At 43.7% G+C, this 16,802-nt stretch overlaps 1 protein-coding gene across 1 annotated transcript in view; it reads left to right on the forward strand.

The window, feature by feature from the left end:
* MYO18B (myosin XVIIIB) overlaps positions 1-16,802 on the forward strand; it is a 352,648-nt gene that overhangs the window by 220,359 nt on the left and 115,487 nt on the right. Inside the window, exons 28-31 of the mRNA XM_044685471.1 lie at positions 12,836-12,949; positions 14,117-14,233; positions 15,523-15,606; positions 16,410-16,547. Coding sequence (XP_044541406.1) covers positions 12,836-12,949; positions 14,117-14,233; positions 15,523-15,606; positions 16,410-16,547 — 453 coding nt within the window. The remainder of the gene's footprint in view (positions 1-12,835; positions 12,950-14,116; positions 14,234-15,522; positions 15,607-16,409; positions 16,548-16,802) is intronic.

Consider the following 16,802-nt stretch of genomic DNA (forward strand, 5'->3'; position numbering starts at 1 on the left):
TTGCAGATTGGTTGATACAGGGCTTTACCATTTGCAGAGAACTTTCAACGCATTATCGTGTTTGATTCTCACAGAAGCTCTCATGGCAGTGCCCTTTCGGGGATTCTGCCTGTGGCTAGGTGGAGTTAGACTAGTTGGCCTCTGAGTTCCATCCCAAGTCTGAGGTTCAGTGACAGAGAGGCTGTTGAGTCCTGTTTGGCATCTCCTTCGTCCTCCTGGCTGTCCCTTCCACTTAGGACTTTGGACTCAGCTGTCATTTCCCTCTCTCATTCCTCCTCCCGCTATGGGGTCTTTTGGCCCTGTTGGTCGCCTTTCAAAATCCCCAGGGTGGCTGATTTCTCCATTCTCCACATAAACACCAAAGAGGATGAAAGGCCTTTCCCCTTGAGTTCATGATTGGTACAGTGTGGCACATCTTCTTCCATGGTAAAAGAAATTTAAATCCCAGTGAGACCCAAGCAGGGGACCCCTATGAGAGGCCTGAGCAGGTGCTTGGGGAGCTCTCATTACCGCTAGGTGCCCCTAAGCATCCAGCCTTGGGGAATTGGAGGCAAGGGAAGAAAAATGAGGTGCCTTGGATTGATTCAATGTTAGCATAAGTAAAGACCTGTTGATCCTTTATGTCATAGGCGATGATGAAACCCTGCATTTAGTTTTTAAAAAATGGGGGATGGGTATCATGGCAACCTTCCTTCAAGTGCTTTCCTCTCCCTCTCCCAGTTAGGGACATTTCCATTGCCTCCTGAAGACTAACAGGGCCAGGGCTGAGAGGCAGGACAGGGATGGGAAAACCACTTCTTCCTTCTCTCAGGAGGATGCAGATACAGCTGGGGAGACTGCCATACTCCCTGTGATAGAGGTAGACAAATGAACTTGGGATTATCGTATATGATTGTGATTATTAGCAATAATGGATAATTCTGATAGCTTACATTTGTTTGGCACTCGACACTTTAAAAGATACATTCACATCCATTCTGCCACTCGATAGAGCTTTATGGTTTAACATTTCACATCCTGTTTTCCATGCTCTGAGATTCTTTCCAGCTTTGACATTTTCTGTTTTAAGGGCTCTCCCAGCTCTGACATTCCATGTTCTAAGGACTGTCAGTTCTAAAAAATTCCTTGTTTTAGGGCTCCTCTTTGCTTACTCGGGAGATCAGTAGGGCATTTTTTTCAGAAGAAGAAACTGAGGCTCAGCTAAATAAGCTGACTTGCATCAAAAGAGCGAGTAAGATGATGATCTGAGCCTGCAACCCAGATCTTGTGATTTCAGATTCAATGTATTCCCACACCCCCATTCCACTGATTTTGACCCACTATAATATCTCTGTAAAGTACACAAAGAAAATATTATTACCCACAAAGAGAAGCAGTGAGGTGAGGGATAAACAATTGCTTTAAGGCACCAGGAGAGATAGGTTCTAATCTTTTTTTTTTTTTAACCCTTAACTTCTGTATTGGCTCATAGGTGGAAGAGTGGTAAGGGTGGGCAATGAGGGTCAAGTGACTTGCCCAGGGTCACACAGCTGGGAATTGTCTGAGGCCGGATTTGAACCTAGGACCTCCCATCTCTAGGCCTGACTCTCAGTCCATTGAGCTACCCAGCTGCCCCCGATAGGTTCCTGGTCCTGCCTGCCACTAACTTAACCTTGTGGCCCTGGGCAAGTCATGTCCTTTCTCTGGCCCTCATTTTTTTTCTCATCAGTAAAGTGGGCAGATCATAATTGATCTTGAAGTTACCTTTCAACTATGACTATATGAGATATCAATATCCTAGATAAAAAAATGCATAGCTTAGTGGACAGAATGCTTGATATGGGCTGAGGGAGTTCTAGTTTGATTCTCAACTGAGAGACGTAGGGCTCTATGTCTCCTTCTGGGTGGGTGACTCTGCTGAAGAAACTATGGCCAGTGCTGAGGGAGGGGTAAGAGCAGTCCTGTTTCTGTCCCAAGAGAGAAGGAACAACTCTCCTTCAAAAGCCGCCTCTCTTCTTGACTCTAGATCTCACCTTCCTCAGAGCTGGCTCTCTTTTTGACTGCCAGAGCTCATACTCATTAGAACTGGCTTTCTTCTCAGCTGCCAGAGCTCACACTCCTCAAAGTTGGTTCTCATCTTGACTACAGAGCTCATACTCCTCAGAGCTGGTTCTCTCTTTGGCTGCTAGAGCTCATACTTCCCAGAGCTGACTTTCTTCTTGGCTGCCAGAGTTTATGTCCTTCAGAACCAGCTCCTATCTTGACTTATTCCCCAGAATTTAAGTTTCACTTTTGCAAGGACCATCTAATTCCATCAGGCTTGGCTCTTGGCTAAAGAACTTCACACCTAGTAAAGGGGTAACAAAGTGTAGACACATGAGTCTTTATGACTTTCTCATTGATTAAGGATCCTCCGATCAATGATGCCTCCCCAACAGTCCTAAAGCTTGTAGAAGAACTCAAGTATCCATACTCTGAGTTTCGTGTGCCACCACAGACAATCACTGTGTATTGTCTTATACTCTTTTGGGAGAGAGATATCTGCCATGAGGAAGTTGGGGATATTTAGGGGGTAACATCTACGTTCCTGTTATATTCAAATCATGAAAGATAAAAAATATCCCTTTGACATCTTCAGAGAGCAAATAATAAACTGAAATGTCTAAGAAAGCAGCTTTGATTTTCAAATTTTATGCCACCCCCTTCCATGTTGGAAGTGACTTCACCTCATACTGGGAATATTTTCTTGCTCCCCACTGAATATGCTGTCTATGATGGATCCAAGGGAAAGGACATATTCTATTTCATTTTTGTTCTGTTTGAACTTTCTATTAATTCCTTTTGTTTTTTCATTCTCTTTCTTTACAAATATAGTCCTTCCCACCCCCTTCCCAGGAGGTCCAGCCCTTGTTATTTTTTAAAAATTAGATTAAAAAAAAGTTCATAAAATGAACCAACACCTCTACTGAATCTGAGAGCATGTTTTCTCTTCTGCACCCTTAGTCTACCACTTTTATCATTTCTATATAGGGTTCCCCTGACTCCTTCACCAATGAGTGGGTGACTTTTTCCTGTTTCTCAAGACCCAGTTGGAGCACCTAGGCTGAAACCTGAGCCTGTTTATTCCCTCTTAGCATCCTCTCTGCCTGGACAGCTCATTTAGCAGCTTAATAAGTCCAAAGCAAACATTTTACACAGGTTTTCAAAGCAAGCAAGATGGCATAGCTGGAGAAAGCAGTGGCATTCATCAGCTTGTGTTTTATGTGTCTGTGATAGGAATCTTAATTGGCTCTGCCCGGGTGGGAAGCTTCCTTGGTCTGATTAGGAAGGAAGAAGGTTGCTGGAACAGAATGTTCTGAGTAAGAGGAGAGGAAGGAGAAGGGAGAAAGTAGAGAGGGGAAGGGAATGAAAGGAAAGGAGAGGGGAGGAGGGAAAAGAGGAAGAGGAGGAGAAAGGAAGGGAACAGAGAGGGGGAAAGAGACAAGAAGAGAGGAGGGAAAGAGAAAGAATTGGTTGTTTATCTTGGGAGGATTTCCATACCAGGTGTTGGTTCTTGAGTTTGTATTCCCACGTGACTGCAAATGAGAGGATACTGGACAAGAGAATGTTAGAATGAGTTGGAAAGTGGAAAGAAGAGAGTAGCAATGAGAGAGAAAGAAAAAGTATAGAGTATGGTAACAGAGGATTTGTAGAGCGGCAGAGTGGTGCCATCGAGGTCAGCCTTGTGACTAAAGAAGGGTCTAGTTTCTTATTTAAACATCTCTAATGAAGGAGAAGAACTTCCTGAGGGCTCTACTTTGAAATAGCTCTCATTGTTAGGAGGTTCTTGAAATCAAAACTAAATTTACTTCACTGTTGCTCCAAACCATTGTCCCTAGTTCTGCCCACAGGGGCAAAGGGTATTGTTGTGGCATCTAACCTATATTCCCTGTGAAGCCCTCCAAATATTTGAAAGTAGTCATTTTGCCCCTCCCTGAGTCTTCTTTTCTCGAGGCTAAACACCTTCCAGTCTTTCCAGTTGCTCCCCACCATTATGGTTGCCCTTTCCTGAAATACTCTCCAGGTGAAGGAGTAGAGAATGGGAAAGAAGACATGACTCTAAGCTTGAAAATGTGGAGAGGGAAAGAAGAGAGGAAGAGAGGAAGAAAGGAAGGAAGGAAAGAAGGAAGGAAGGGATGGAGGGAGAAAGCAGAACGAGAAAAGAAGGATGGAAAATAGGGAAGAAAGGAGGAAAGAAAAGAAAAGGAAGGAGGAACGAAGGAAGGAGAAATCAGAATAAGAAAAGAAGGTGGGAAATAGGGAAGAAAGGAAGAAAGAAAAGAAAAAAGAAGGAAGAACAAAGGAAGGAAAGAAGGAAGGAAGGAAGGAAGGAAAGAAGGAAGGAAGGAATGAAGTAAGGGAAGGTCATTGAGAGGAAAGAGACCTGTGGAGGAGATTCTCAGGAGTTTGTGTCCCTGGGAAGAGAAATCCATTGATTTTAGCAGAGGAGAGCTCAACATGGCGTATTTTCTATCTCCTGTCATAAGTACCTGGAAACAGATGCAGACAGGATCTGTGATAAGGCCAAGCAGCTGCCAGTCAGCAAACATTTACCGAGTGCTTACCTAATGGATGGAGTGCTTCCTGTCTAGGAATGAGGAAGACCTAAGATGAAATCTTGCTTTCTGCTACTTGCTAACTGTGTGATTGAGGGCAAGTCACTTCCTCTGTGGGAAGCTCAGTTCCCCCATCTGTAAAACAGGGGCAATATTGCCTTTAATTCAGTCACTAAATATTTATTAAACACTTACTCTATGCTAGGGATATAAAGACAAAGTTTAAACAGTGCCTCCCTCAAGAATTTACCATTCTATAGTTGTTCTATGTATGGTGTTTGCCACCAAATCAATTGGGGTGAGCCAGGAGACTGGGGCAGGGTCTGAAGTCTGTGTGATGGAGCGCCAGAGGCACGATGGGAATGGGAGGTAGGCTCGGGGTGCCAAGGTCTTTCTTCTCCTAGGAAGGTTGGTTGTGTCTCCCAGTGAACAGTTTCCTTTTAGTGCCTTCCCCAGGCTTTTCAAGGTCACCCAAACCCAGGACCCAGAGTAGGATGTGCCTTTATTTACAACCTTTATCCATATAGCAGTGCAGTGGAAAGAGAAGCCTGGATTTGAGGTCAGAAGGTCCAAGTTCAAGTGCTGGATGAATCCATGATCTTGGAAACAAATGGAAACACAGTGGAGTGAGCTGTTCCAGGGGTGGCATGGATACAGCATTTCCAAAATCCTTAGGGCATGCCCCACCCCGGATGTCTAACTCAATTTGAGTCGGTTCAATTTTAAAATTATTTAAGTGCCTACATTAATAGGGATGAGGCCTGGAGTCAGAAAGTCATGAGTTCAAATTCTGACTCAGGCACTTTCTAGAGGAGTGTGAGAGGTTACCCTCTCATCCTCAGCTTCCTCATCTGTAAAATGGGAATAATAATCACACCCACCACACAGAGTACTTGAAAGTGCTTTCCAAACCTTAAAGCACTGTATTCATGTTAGCTATTGGTTCATCCCAAGCTCTCTGCTAGACACCAGAGATAAACTGGACAGTTTTTGCCTCAAAGAGCATTCAGTGGGGCTGAGGATAGGGGGAACAGGACACATATTTAGATAGAGAAACGCAGAATATATGCAAAGGTAACTCCTGGGAGCCAGGATGCCCACATGGAGGGGAATCCAGAAAGGTCTCTTCTGGGAGCTGGTACTTGAGCTGAGTCCTGAAGGGAGTCAGATTCCATCAGGCAGAAAGCTAAGCCCCTTTCCAGGAAGGAGTCACTAATGTGTGCAAAGTCATGGAGGCAGGAGATGGAAAGTCTATAGGAAATAAGTTCTACCAGACCAGCAACAAGTGTTGGGGAGAGGAAAGGGGGCTGATGACTTCAGGATTAAGTCATTCCTTGCCCATGGAAGTGAAGCTAGTCCTCCCTCCTCCCTTCCCTTCCCAGAACCCCACTTTCTAACTTTGCATGTATTTTATATTTATTTACCTGGATATGTCATTTTCTGCCAGGAGACTAGAAGCTTTTTGAGGACGGGGAGAGTTGTTTTTTTGTCTTTATATCCCCAGTAGGACTTAATACGTGTGTGTGGCATGGAACTGAATTGATCCGAATTCCCTGTGTCCTTTGGCCAGGACTCCGGCTCACAGAGAGGGGATTCCGAGCAGCTTCATCCAGGGGGGGCTCACTCAGACAGGCCAGGATCCTTTCCCGCACACTCTCTGAGGAACTGGACCAGCCAAGGCCCCTTGATTGTCACACCTGACTTCCCTGCCTGGAGGCGATCCCGGGGAAGTCATTTTAAAAGAAATGGGCAATATTATGCTGACAGTTGTGAAGGATTTGATCTCAGCCCTGACATGATCTCCTGTATTACTTCATAAAAATGTCAATCATGCTGTTTCAATATGGAAATAATGTGGGGTGAGTTATTCTAGTACTGGGCCATCTATAATGGAAAAACCAGCCAGAGAGAATCCTATATTTCTGCCAGACGGAGAAGTATAATGAATTGGAACCTTTAATGGTTAGCATTAAGCTCACGTGTTGGTCGCCCCAAGCCTGCCCGGTGGGCTCCGTGGCAGGCAGCTCTGTGACTGGTTCCTTGGCTAAAATTCCATCCATTTCCAGACTTTTGAAGATTTTATCCTTTCAGTTCACAGAAGCTCAGAGTTGGAAGAGCCATCAGGCCCCATTTAGTGTAACTGGAACAAGAACAAGTAATCTTCTTTTAATATATAAAATATGAGCAACGAAGAAGGTGAATGAGAGGTGGCAAGTAGGGGAAAACGGTGGAGAGAGTGTTGGACTTGGAATCGGGCAGGCCTGACTTCAGATCCTGCTCGGTCACTTGCTGTGTGACTAGCCACGTAACCTTTGTCTACCTCAGTTTTCTTAACTGTAAAATGGGGATAATATATCATAATAATATATAATAAATAGTCACGCCTATCTCCCAGGGTTGTTGTGAGGATCCAAAGTACTTTGAAAATCTTGAAGTGCTGTGTACATGTTAGCTATTGCTCACTATTATCTCTGAACACAAGGAAGTGTATTTGAGCCATCGGAGAGTTTTTATGGTAGAGTAGATAGAGTCAGGAAGTCCTAGATTCAAATCTTCCCTCAGGTACATCATGGCTATGTCTGGCAAGTCATTTAACCTCTCAGTGCCCTTGGTTAAAACTCAGTATTGCAGAGGCAGCTGGGTAGTTCAGTGGATGGAGAGCCAGGCCTAGAGACAAGAGGTCCTGGGTTCAAATCTGGCCTCAGACACTTCCCAGCTATGTGACCCTGGGCAAGTCACTTGACCCCCATTGCCCACCCTTACCAATTTTCTGCATTGGAACCAATACACAGCATTGACTCCAAGACGGAAGGTGAAGGTTTAAATTAAAAAAAAACAAACAAACAAATAAACAACCAAAAAACAACTCAGTATTGCAGTGTCAGTCTGCTTTGGGAGAGGACATTCCCTCAGTGGAAGTTGGGTACATCAGACCTGCTAGAATAAGATACGTGCCCAGAATTTAATTCAGTCCAACAAGTGTTTATTAAATGTTGACTGTGCGGAAAGCTCTGAGGCTACAAAGATAAAACAAGGCCAGGCCTCTCTCTCCCGCAGGGGCTTATAGTCCCAAGTGGGGCTAAGCAGTGGTTGTTATCCTGACATCTTTGCTGCTGCTTTCTTACTTCTTAGGTGAGTCTCATTGCTTCGTTCTTTGACCCTTCCTTGGGCCCCAGAAATCAGATCATGAATTTCATGAACAATGTCAGAGGATTCTAGGTTTTGAGCTAGAAGAGAACTTAAAGACGATTTCATGCAATCCCTCCTTTTATGAAAGGGGAAACTGAGGCCCAGAGAGGGGAAGGGTCTCACGTTCTGTCACACATTAGGTGGTTGGCTGAAACTCAAACTTTGGCCCTCCAAATGGACTCTTTCTGATCCCCATGAAAGCTCTGGTTATTTTCCTAAAAGAGAGAATCATGGAAATGATGGAGGCAGGGTGTTAGGGGGAGGACACATTTTTTGGGGGAGGCAGTATTGCCATGATTAAAAGGGCATCAGCATGGAGGTCAGAAGACTCAGGTTTCCTTGGGGAAGTCATTTGGAACAACAAAAAACACACTGCCTATGGAGTTAGGGGATGAGTTCTAATTCTATCTTTGAAAAATGACTACCTGTGAGACCTTGGACAAGGTGCTTAGCCTCCTCAGGCTGCAGTTTCTTCATCTCTAAAATGAGGGAGTTGACTGGATGGCTCCTGAGGGTTCCTCCCATCTATCCAATAACTTTACAATATCCCCTCTGAGTCTCAGTTTCCTCATTTGTAAAATGGGGGAGGGGTTGATCCAGCTACTCTCTTAGGTACCTTCTAACTATAAATCTAAGATCCTGTGATTCTTCCCATCATCCCTCAAACAGGATGCAGGTGACTCCTTAATCTGTCTGTGATGCTGATTTTTTTCCATACCAGAGAGGACGAGGGCAAGGCTCATCTTATCTCTTTGCTAAGATAAAAAAAAAACTTGCCTCTGATTCAGGGTGCTGAGGAATGAATCCAACTGCAGGCAAAGCAGAGAGCTCCTAATATCTAATTTCCTCTGGAGATTAGGCTGTAACAATGCAAATTACCAGCTTCTGCCTTAAATCATTTCCTCCAGAGTATCTCAATCACCCCAAATCGCCAAGGGAAATGGGCCATCAAGTTCTAATCTCTGAAACTTGTACTGTTCCCAACTAGAGAAACATAATGTCCATGAATAGCAAGTTGTAAAACTCCATTGATTTCTTTTACCTGAGAGAGACTGACAGGCAGGCAGAGACAGAGAGGACCAGAGAGACAGACAGAGAAGGAGAAAGACAGGGACACAGAGATAGAGATATTGAGAGACAGAGACAAAATGACAGACAGAAACAGATAGATGGACAGAGATAGAAGCACTATCTCTGTGTGACTCAGAGACAGAAATAGAGAGAGACGAAGCAAGAGAGACAGAGACAAAATGATAGAAACAGAAAGATGGAAAAAGAAACATAGACAGAGAAGCTGATATTGAGATACAGAGATCTAGAGAAAGTTAGAGTGACAGAGATAAAATGACAGCCAGAAACAGATGGACACAGATAGTAACAGAGATAGATAGATTGAGAGATAAAGAAAGAGACAGAGGGACAGAAACAAAGTGATAGAGACTGCTAAGATGGACAAAGGATTTTATTAGAAGAATCCCCGCCCCCACTGATGTGTGTAAATCCTATCTACAGCATTCCAGTATTATAGAGTCTTAGAGCCATAGATTTAGAGCATAGAAGGGACTTACAAAACCATCTAGTTCAACATTATTTTACAGATGAGGAAATCGAGGCAAAGAGTGGCATATGTCACCTAGATAAGGATACAGGAGTTCAAAAGATCATAAGACCACAGCTCTTAGCTAGAAGAGGCAACCTAATCCATCTCTTCCTTATTTTAAATAGAGGGAAAATGAAATCCAGGGAGAGTGTCACTTACTCAAAATCTCTCTACCTCAGCATTGGAAAGGATCTTAGATGCTGTCTAGTCCTGTCTATGTCTTGAAAGAAGTCCTTCTTCAATTGGAGAGTCTCCTACAGTGAAGGGGAGCCCACTAGCAAGGAATTTCATTTTTTTATGTTCACAAGTTCTAGGTAGTTCTCTTCTATTATTTCTGTCATTATAGTGTTAAGGTATTTTAACCTGTCATATTCTTCTGGGAGACCTATGATTCTTAGGTTGTCTATGCATCCCATCTTACAGAGACTTGTTTTACTTGCATAATGAGCATATTTTCTTTTTTTGCTTTTCTTCTTCTCGATTATCATTTATTTCTTCATATTTGCATTCCTCATCGATTGTTCTCTTTTGTTTCTTTTGTCATGGCAGATTCAAATTTTTCTATTTTGCTCATTATTTTTGCTGCACAGACCACAAATTCTGCTTTCATAATTCAAATTTCTCTGTTGAATCACTCAGGGACAGTATGTCATAGTTCCATGTTCTCTAGAAATTCCACAGGCTTCTCATTTTCACCAAGTGTTAGATCATTTCCCTTACTTTTATAATATTTATTCATAGACATCTAAAATCATTTGCTAGATCTGGAGGATATCTTCCCTTCTGTTGTTAATATTTTCTCTGATGATTTATCTACTTGTTTTCCAGGTCTTTGAGTTTTCTTCTTCTTGAGATCTCTAGTAATTTTAGTCTTTCCCTCTTCCCCCTTGTTTTCTCTATTCATTTCTGACTCCGTCTCCTCTGGTGGTGGTTTCCTTGGGGGCTGGATCTCAAAGTATCTCAGCCTTCTTCCACTCTGAAGAATTTATAGTTCATCAGCCTAGGTCTCCTGTCCCCAACTGACTTTTGAGTGGTCAACACTGGCCCAAGCTGGGTGCTGGGTGCTTTCCTGCTGGACAGCTCCCCATAGGCACAATGTCTTGTCCTGGTGTCTTGTCCCACTCCCTCTATTCTTTAATTCTTTGGCCTAGCGACAGCAATTCAGAGCTTGGCAAGGCTATTGCTGTAGGTTTGCCTGTCCTAGTCCCTGCTTTGTTGGTATTAAGGGGTTGTTGTCTCCTGCCCTGGCAGTTTGGGACTGTGCAGTGGTAGTGTTGTGGGGATGTGGCCTGGTTTTTGCTGCTGAAGGACTGTGGCTTCTTTAATTTCTAAAGTCTTGGGCATTGGAAAGAAGGAGGAGGAACCTAGATGAGGGGGGGGTAGGTTTTGTTATCAGCTTATGTTTTGGCCTTGGTTCTCCCAAGTGTACCTTTGCTTTCAGTAATGTGGGAAGTAGAGTAGAGATGCTGAGTGAGCTCAGGGCCATTGACCAGTTCATCAGTTCATGGGTTTTTGTTTTGTTTTTACCTTTGTTAGGATTCTGGGTGTCCTAGACCATGAAGAAAGCTGTAGTTGCTTTCTCTTTGGAGCATAATTTCTATTTTGGAAAGGTTGGAGAGGTCATAGGGGTTGGGAAAAAAAAACTCTCCACTGCTAGTGTCTTCCCTCTGATAACATCTTCCATTTACACTGTTTGTAACTAGTTGTTCCCATGCTGTCTATCCTATTAGAATGTGAGCTCCTTGAGGGGAGGGACAGTGTTTGTCCTTCTTTTGTACACCCCCAGTGATTAGCAGAGTGCCTAGCGCAATAAATGCTTGTTGACTGACATCCTGTAGAATCTTTTCATATACAAATCCATCAAAAAGGATTTATTAAGCAGCTGCTATATTGGTGGCACAGTGGATAGAGCCCTGGGTTCAGAATCAGGAAGACTCATCTTTATTAGTTCTAATCTGGCCTTAGACACTTATTAGCTGTGTGACCCTGGGCAAGTCACTTCACTCTGTTTGCCTCATTTTTGTCATCTATAAAATGAGCTGGAGAGGGAAACAACAAACCACTCTGGTATCTTTGCCAGAAATTCTGTAGTTCTGTGATTCTTAGCTTCAGTTTCCTCCTTTGTAGAAGAAATGGGGTTGATACTAGCCTCTACCTCATAGAGTTGTTTGTAAAGTCCAAATGAGGTAATATTCATATATGTATGTATGTCTCTGAATACACACACATACAATGTTTTGCCTACCTTAAATCATATGGAAATATCAGGTATTATTGGGATATTATTCCTATTTTTCACAGATGAATAAACCGAGGCCCAGATAGATCCCTGGTCACACAACTAGTAAGTGTTGGAGATGAGATTCAAGGCTGGATGTTTCTCACTCCAAGTCCCTCATATTTTCAGGTGGAAGAGTCTTCCTGATCTTAGGTCCAGTGCTCTATCCGCTGCGCCAACAGTCTTCCTATTATTATAAGTTCCTTGAACACAGGGATTGTTTCCCTCACTGTATTAGTTTCTAGAGTATTTATCGTTATATATATATATATATATATATATAAATATATAAATAATATAAAATATTACATATAGTATATAAATATAAATTAAATAAATTCTATATATAAATTAATTATATATTAAATACTTGAGGTATTTAATAAATGTGTATTTATATAAATCAATGGAAGTAACTTGCCCATGGTGATAAAGAAAGTCAACCAACAAACTAGACTCAACCCCCAGCCCAGTGTTCTTCCTTGGATTGTATTTCCTTTTCTCCTCTGCATTCTTGAGGATTCTTTTCTCCCCGGCTGACTTTCTGGACAGACAGCAGGAGTGCGGGCCTGGCCCTTGGGGAGAGATAATACCGGCCTCGCACTCAGGAAACTGATGATTTGTTTTAAGGGCTTCCATTTCAAAGTGTGCAGCGACAGCCACTGGAGCAAGGCCTTCCTTCCAGAGCCATGCCCAACCTCATTTGCAGCTTTATTTCATGGTGCGGTAACCATTAAATCGAGAGCCGTTTTGACTGTAAAATAGAAGCTAACTGCCGCGAGGGCAAAATAATTTTTTTTTCAATTGCACTACAATGTAATTTAATAGGTGAAAACACTCAAGAGTTCACCGTAAATAATGTTGCTGGGGAAGGGTGGGAGTTAATTCAAGGAGGCAGCTTTAGAAATTGAAGGAGGCTGGATTTCACTCTTCTCTTCCCCACCCCACACCCCCATGTTGTCTTCTCTCTCTCTCTCTCTCTCTCTCTCTCTCTCTCTCTCTCTCTCTCCCTCTCTCTCTCTCTCTTTCTCTCTCTTTCTCTCTCTCTTTCTTTCTCTCTCTCTTTCTGTCTCTCTCTCTCTCTCCCTCTCTCTCTCTCTCTTTCTCTCTATCTCGCTCTCTGTCTTTCTCTGTCTCTGTCTCTCTCTCTGTCTCTCTCTTTCTCTCTCTCCCCCTCCTGCTTTCTTGGTACAGCTAGAAGAAAGTGAAGCCAAGTGTGCAGATGCCCAGAACACTCAGAAGTTGCTGGCCCAGGACCTAGAGAACATGCACAGTGAGCTGGAGAATGTTACCAAGAACAAGAATCTGGTATTTACCCTCCACCCCCTAACCCCAGCCCCTGACTCATGCACGTGGTCATGCACTGTAGAAGATATTCTTTAAAACTCTTACCTTCTATTTTAGGATTAATCCTAAGTAACCATTCCAAGGCAGAAGAATGATGAAGGTTAGTCAGAGGGAGTGAAGTGACTTGCCCAGGGTCAGACAGTTAGGAATTATTTGAGACCACATTTGAATCCAGGACCTCCCCTCTCCCACTCTGGATTTCTATCCACTGAGCCATCCAGCTGTCCCTGGAAGGGAGAGACTCTTGAGTGAGTCAACCTTGGAAATAGGCACTGGCCCACTGGCCTGCTCCCTTCCAGCTCTAAGTTTGGGAGCTTATCAATGAGAAAAGCAGTACAATGAGAAAGTAGAAGAGCATCCTGAAAAGGTAGTTGCAGAGACTTTGAGTCAATCCTTCTCTATGGAGTAAATAATGAGTAGAAAGATATGGCCTTGGAGCCAGGAAAGACCTGAGTTTGAGTCTTGTCTCTGGGCAAGCACTTAATCATTATGGGCAACAAAACTGGAAGAAGACCAGAAGATGTGGACCCAAAGTGGTGGAGGGGGCTTCCTCCTCTGGGAGTTCCTTGTTCTGAGGAAATTACAGGCTCAGGCCCTATTCCAAGCCTTTTCTCTTCTCTGTGGTACCTCCTGGTGTGGAGGGAATCTGGCAGGATCTCTAGAATTACGTTAATAGAGCTCATGTTCTAGAAGGTCTCAGCACCATCCATGTCTACTGAGTGCAGAGATGCTTATCGCTGGGGGCAATCTACTTGGGGGTGATGCACTGGCCAAAGCCAAGGAAGAAACATGGGAAAACACACAGTGCTGGGGACAGATAATGCAGGGAATGACCCGAACTGACCTCTACCCCAGGTGTTAATCCCTTATGATGAAGCCTAAAAAGAGGGGGGATACCTAATACACGCCTTAGCAAAGAAGGAAAGGAAGTGGATTCTCATATAGCTTTGGCACAGTTTGGCCATTATCATTTCACAACATTCAATTTTGCTTCCAGCCTTTTTATTTAAAGGGGAAGAAAATGCACTCTGATGAAAGACAACCCCACTGTTACTAGCTCCCTGCCCTTTCCTTCCTTGGCCTCACTTTCCCTGGAATCTCAAAGACACCCCACCTTCCTCACACCAGGTTGATGAGCAGCTGTTTCGGCTACAGCTGGAGAAAACTGACCTTCTGAAACGTATTGATGAAGACCAGGAGGATCTGAATGAGCTAATGAAGAAGCACAAAGACCTCATTGCCCAGGTAAGGGTGCTCAGCCAGGAGTTGGGGATCCCAGGGGCAGGTGGATGGATATTTGGGCAATCTCGAGGAAGCACCATAATAGACATTCATAGTGCCCAGGAACCCAAAGTATGCCAATATGTACCACATATGCAGGGAAGAAATAAACACTGTTTAAGCACTTTCTGTGTGCCAGGTATTGTGCTAAACCCATTACAATTATTCTTGCAGTGTGGGGTAGGTGTTATTATTATTCCCATTTTCCAGTTGAGGAAACTGAGGTAGGCAGATAGGAAGTGACTTGCTCAGGTATTTAAGGCTAGGTCCGAATGCTGGTCTTCCTTTCTGTGGACCCAGTGCTCAATCCACTGCATCACCTAGCTATGTATCCTCTAATTTTTTTTTTATTACACAAAGTCTAGTTTTATTTCTCTCTCTGTTTTTTGTTTTCTCCCTCCCTCCTTCTCTCTCCCTCCTTCCTCTCCTCTCTCCTTGTCTCTCTCTCTCTCCCCCTCTCCTCTTTCCCTCTCTCCCTCCCTCTTTTCCTCTTTCCTTTTCTTTCTCCCCCTCCTCACTCTTGCTCTCTCTCTCCTTTTCATCTACATTTCACTTATTAACCTTGTGCTATGTGCAAGGCCTTTCCCTTAGGTTCTATGGCTACAAAGACAAATATGAAACTTTCCCTGTCCTCATGGAGCTTACAATCCACTGGAAAAATACTCTCTGCTTCTACTATATTGAGAATAGCATCATGTGGAAATAAGACAAAGTGAGGTACAACTGACAACTGGTAATGGACTAGGATGTCCTGAACCAGCCATTCTATCTCTATGAATCTTGACTCCCTTTTAGGTGAAGGAGCTGAAACAGTCTGGGAGCCCATCTCCACTTTTTTTTCTCTCATGGGCCCTTTGGCAGTTAGTCTGGTGAAGCTTATGGACTCCATAGAATTATGTTTTCAAATGCCTAGCATATATAGAATTATAAAACAAACTAATTATGTGGAACTAAAACTATATCCTCCTCATGTACCACCTCAATCTCCAACCATAGACAGCTAGGTGGCACAGTGGATAGAACTCTGGACCTGGTCTCTGGTACTTACTAGCTTTGTGGTTCTGAACAAGTTACATAATTTCTCTGTGCCTCAGTTGTCCAAATCTGTGCAATGGGAATAATAATATCACTTACCTCACAAAGTTCTAGTTCTACTTGTGACTCTCATGGGATGGCATAGGGGGAGGGAATGGGGAGAAAAGTCTGTGGAGCAGCCAGACTCCCAGCCCTGATGGAGTTTTGGGTCTTCCCAGTCTTCCCAAGACATTATGCAGATTCAGGAACTACAGGAGAGCCTGGAAGAAGCAAAGAAGGAGAAGCAAAACCTCCAGGAAAAGGTAAGCTCCCCTGGCCCTGGGTCTGCCCTGAGGAGAAGAGGAAGGAGGTGAGGAAGATCTGAGTCTCCACTAGCCTCTTTGAGAAAGCACAGACAGGCTAGAGTATCTAGAGTGAAGTAGAACAGAAATTCTCCTCTGGCCAAATTATTGCCGTAAGCAACTGGACAGGATTGTATTTCATCACCAGAACTGTCATTCAGACTGTCCAGACCCTGGTTTGGAATGTATACCAGTTTTTGTGGTTTTATCCAATGCACACCATAACCACGTGTCCACATATACACCATGGCTCGCCAAATGAATCTGTAGATGACAGAAAGCTGGACATGACAGACAGTATTCACCTCCCCCCAAAACACACACACACACACACACACACACACACACACACACACACACACACACATTGATAGGTTAGAGCTGAATCTAAGATGAACATGGATAGGGGAAAATGTTAAATACTGAGCTTGGGATTAAAAAAAAATCAACTTTACCAGTTAGGGGAGACACGATTCAACAACATTTTGCCTGAACATGATCTAAGAGCTTTAATGGATCCCTAGATCTACTGCCCAGTTGGCTATATAGCAGCCCCAAATGCTAATGCATTATGGAGAGAAGCATTATTGCATGCAGTGGAGTGATCACTGGACTCTTCTTTCCCCTAGTCAGACCTCAACTGGAGCACTGATTGTGAGTGGTAGGGATCAGATGGGTTGGAATATATATGTCATAGTTGGCAGGGCCCAAAGTTCCCAGCTAACTGACCATCTCTGGTTTTCTCTGATCTTGCCTGGCCCCAGCTGAATATTGCTCAGTCCCGCGTCGAGCACTTGGAGAAGACTATGGTGGATCGCAGTATTGTTGGCCGCCAGGAAGCTGTGATCTGTGACCTGGAGAACAAGCTGGAGTTCCACAAAGTCCAAATTAAGAGATTTGAGGTGGGGCCTGATTGTTTCCTCAAAGACCCTATCAAAGGGTAGAACATAGAATCTTAGTGCCTGGAGGGACCATTTAGACCGTCTTGTCCAACTGTTTCCTCTTCCAAATGGAAATCCAGGGGGAGAGGGAAATGACTTAACCATAGTCAGCTCTGGAGTCAGGAAAATTATGGCTTCAAGTCCTGTCTCTGTCACATCCTAAATGTCTGACTCCATCCAAGTCTCCGAGCTATGTGGTGCCTGTAGGCAGTTATT

Source organism: Gracilinanus agilis, chromosome 1, assembly GCF_016433145.1.
Source record: "Gracilinanus agilis isolate LMUSP501 chromosome 1, AgileGrace, whole genome shotgun sequence".
In the NCBI taxonomy this organism is placed as follows: Eukaryota; Metazoa; Chordata; class Mammalia; order Didelphimorphia; family Didelphidae; genus Gracilinanus; species Gracilinanus agilis.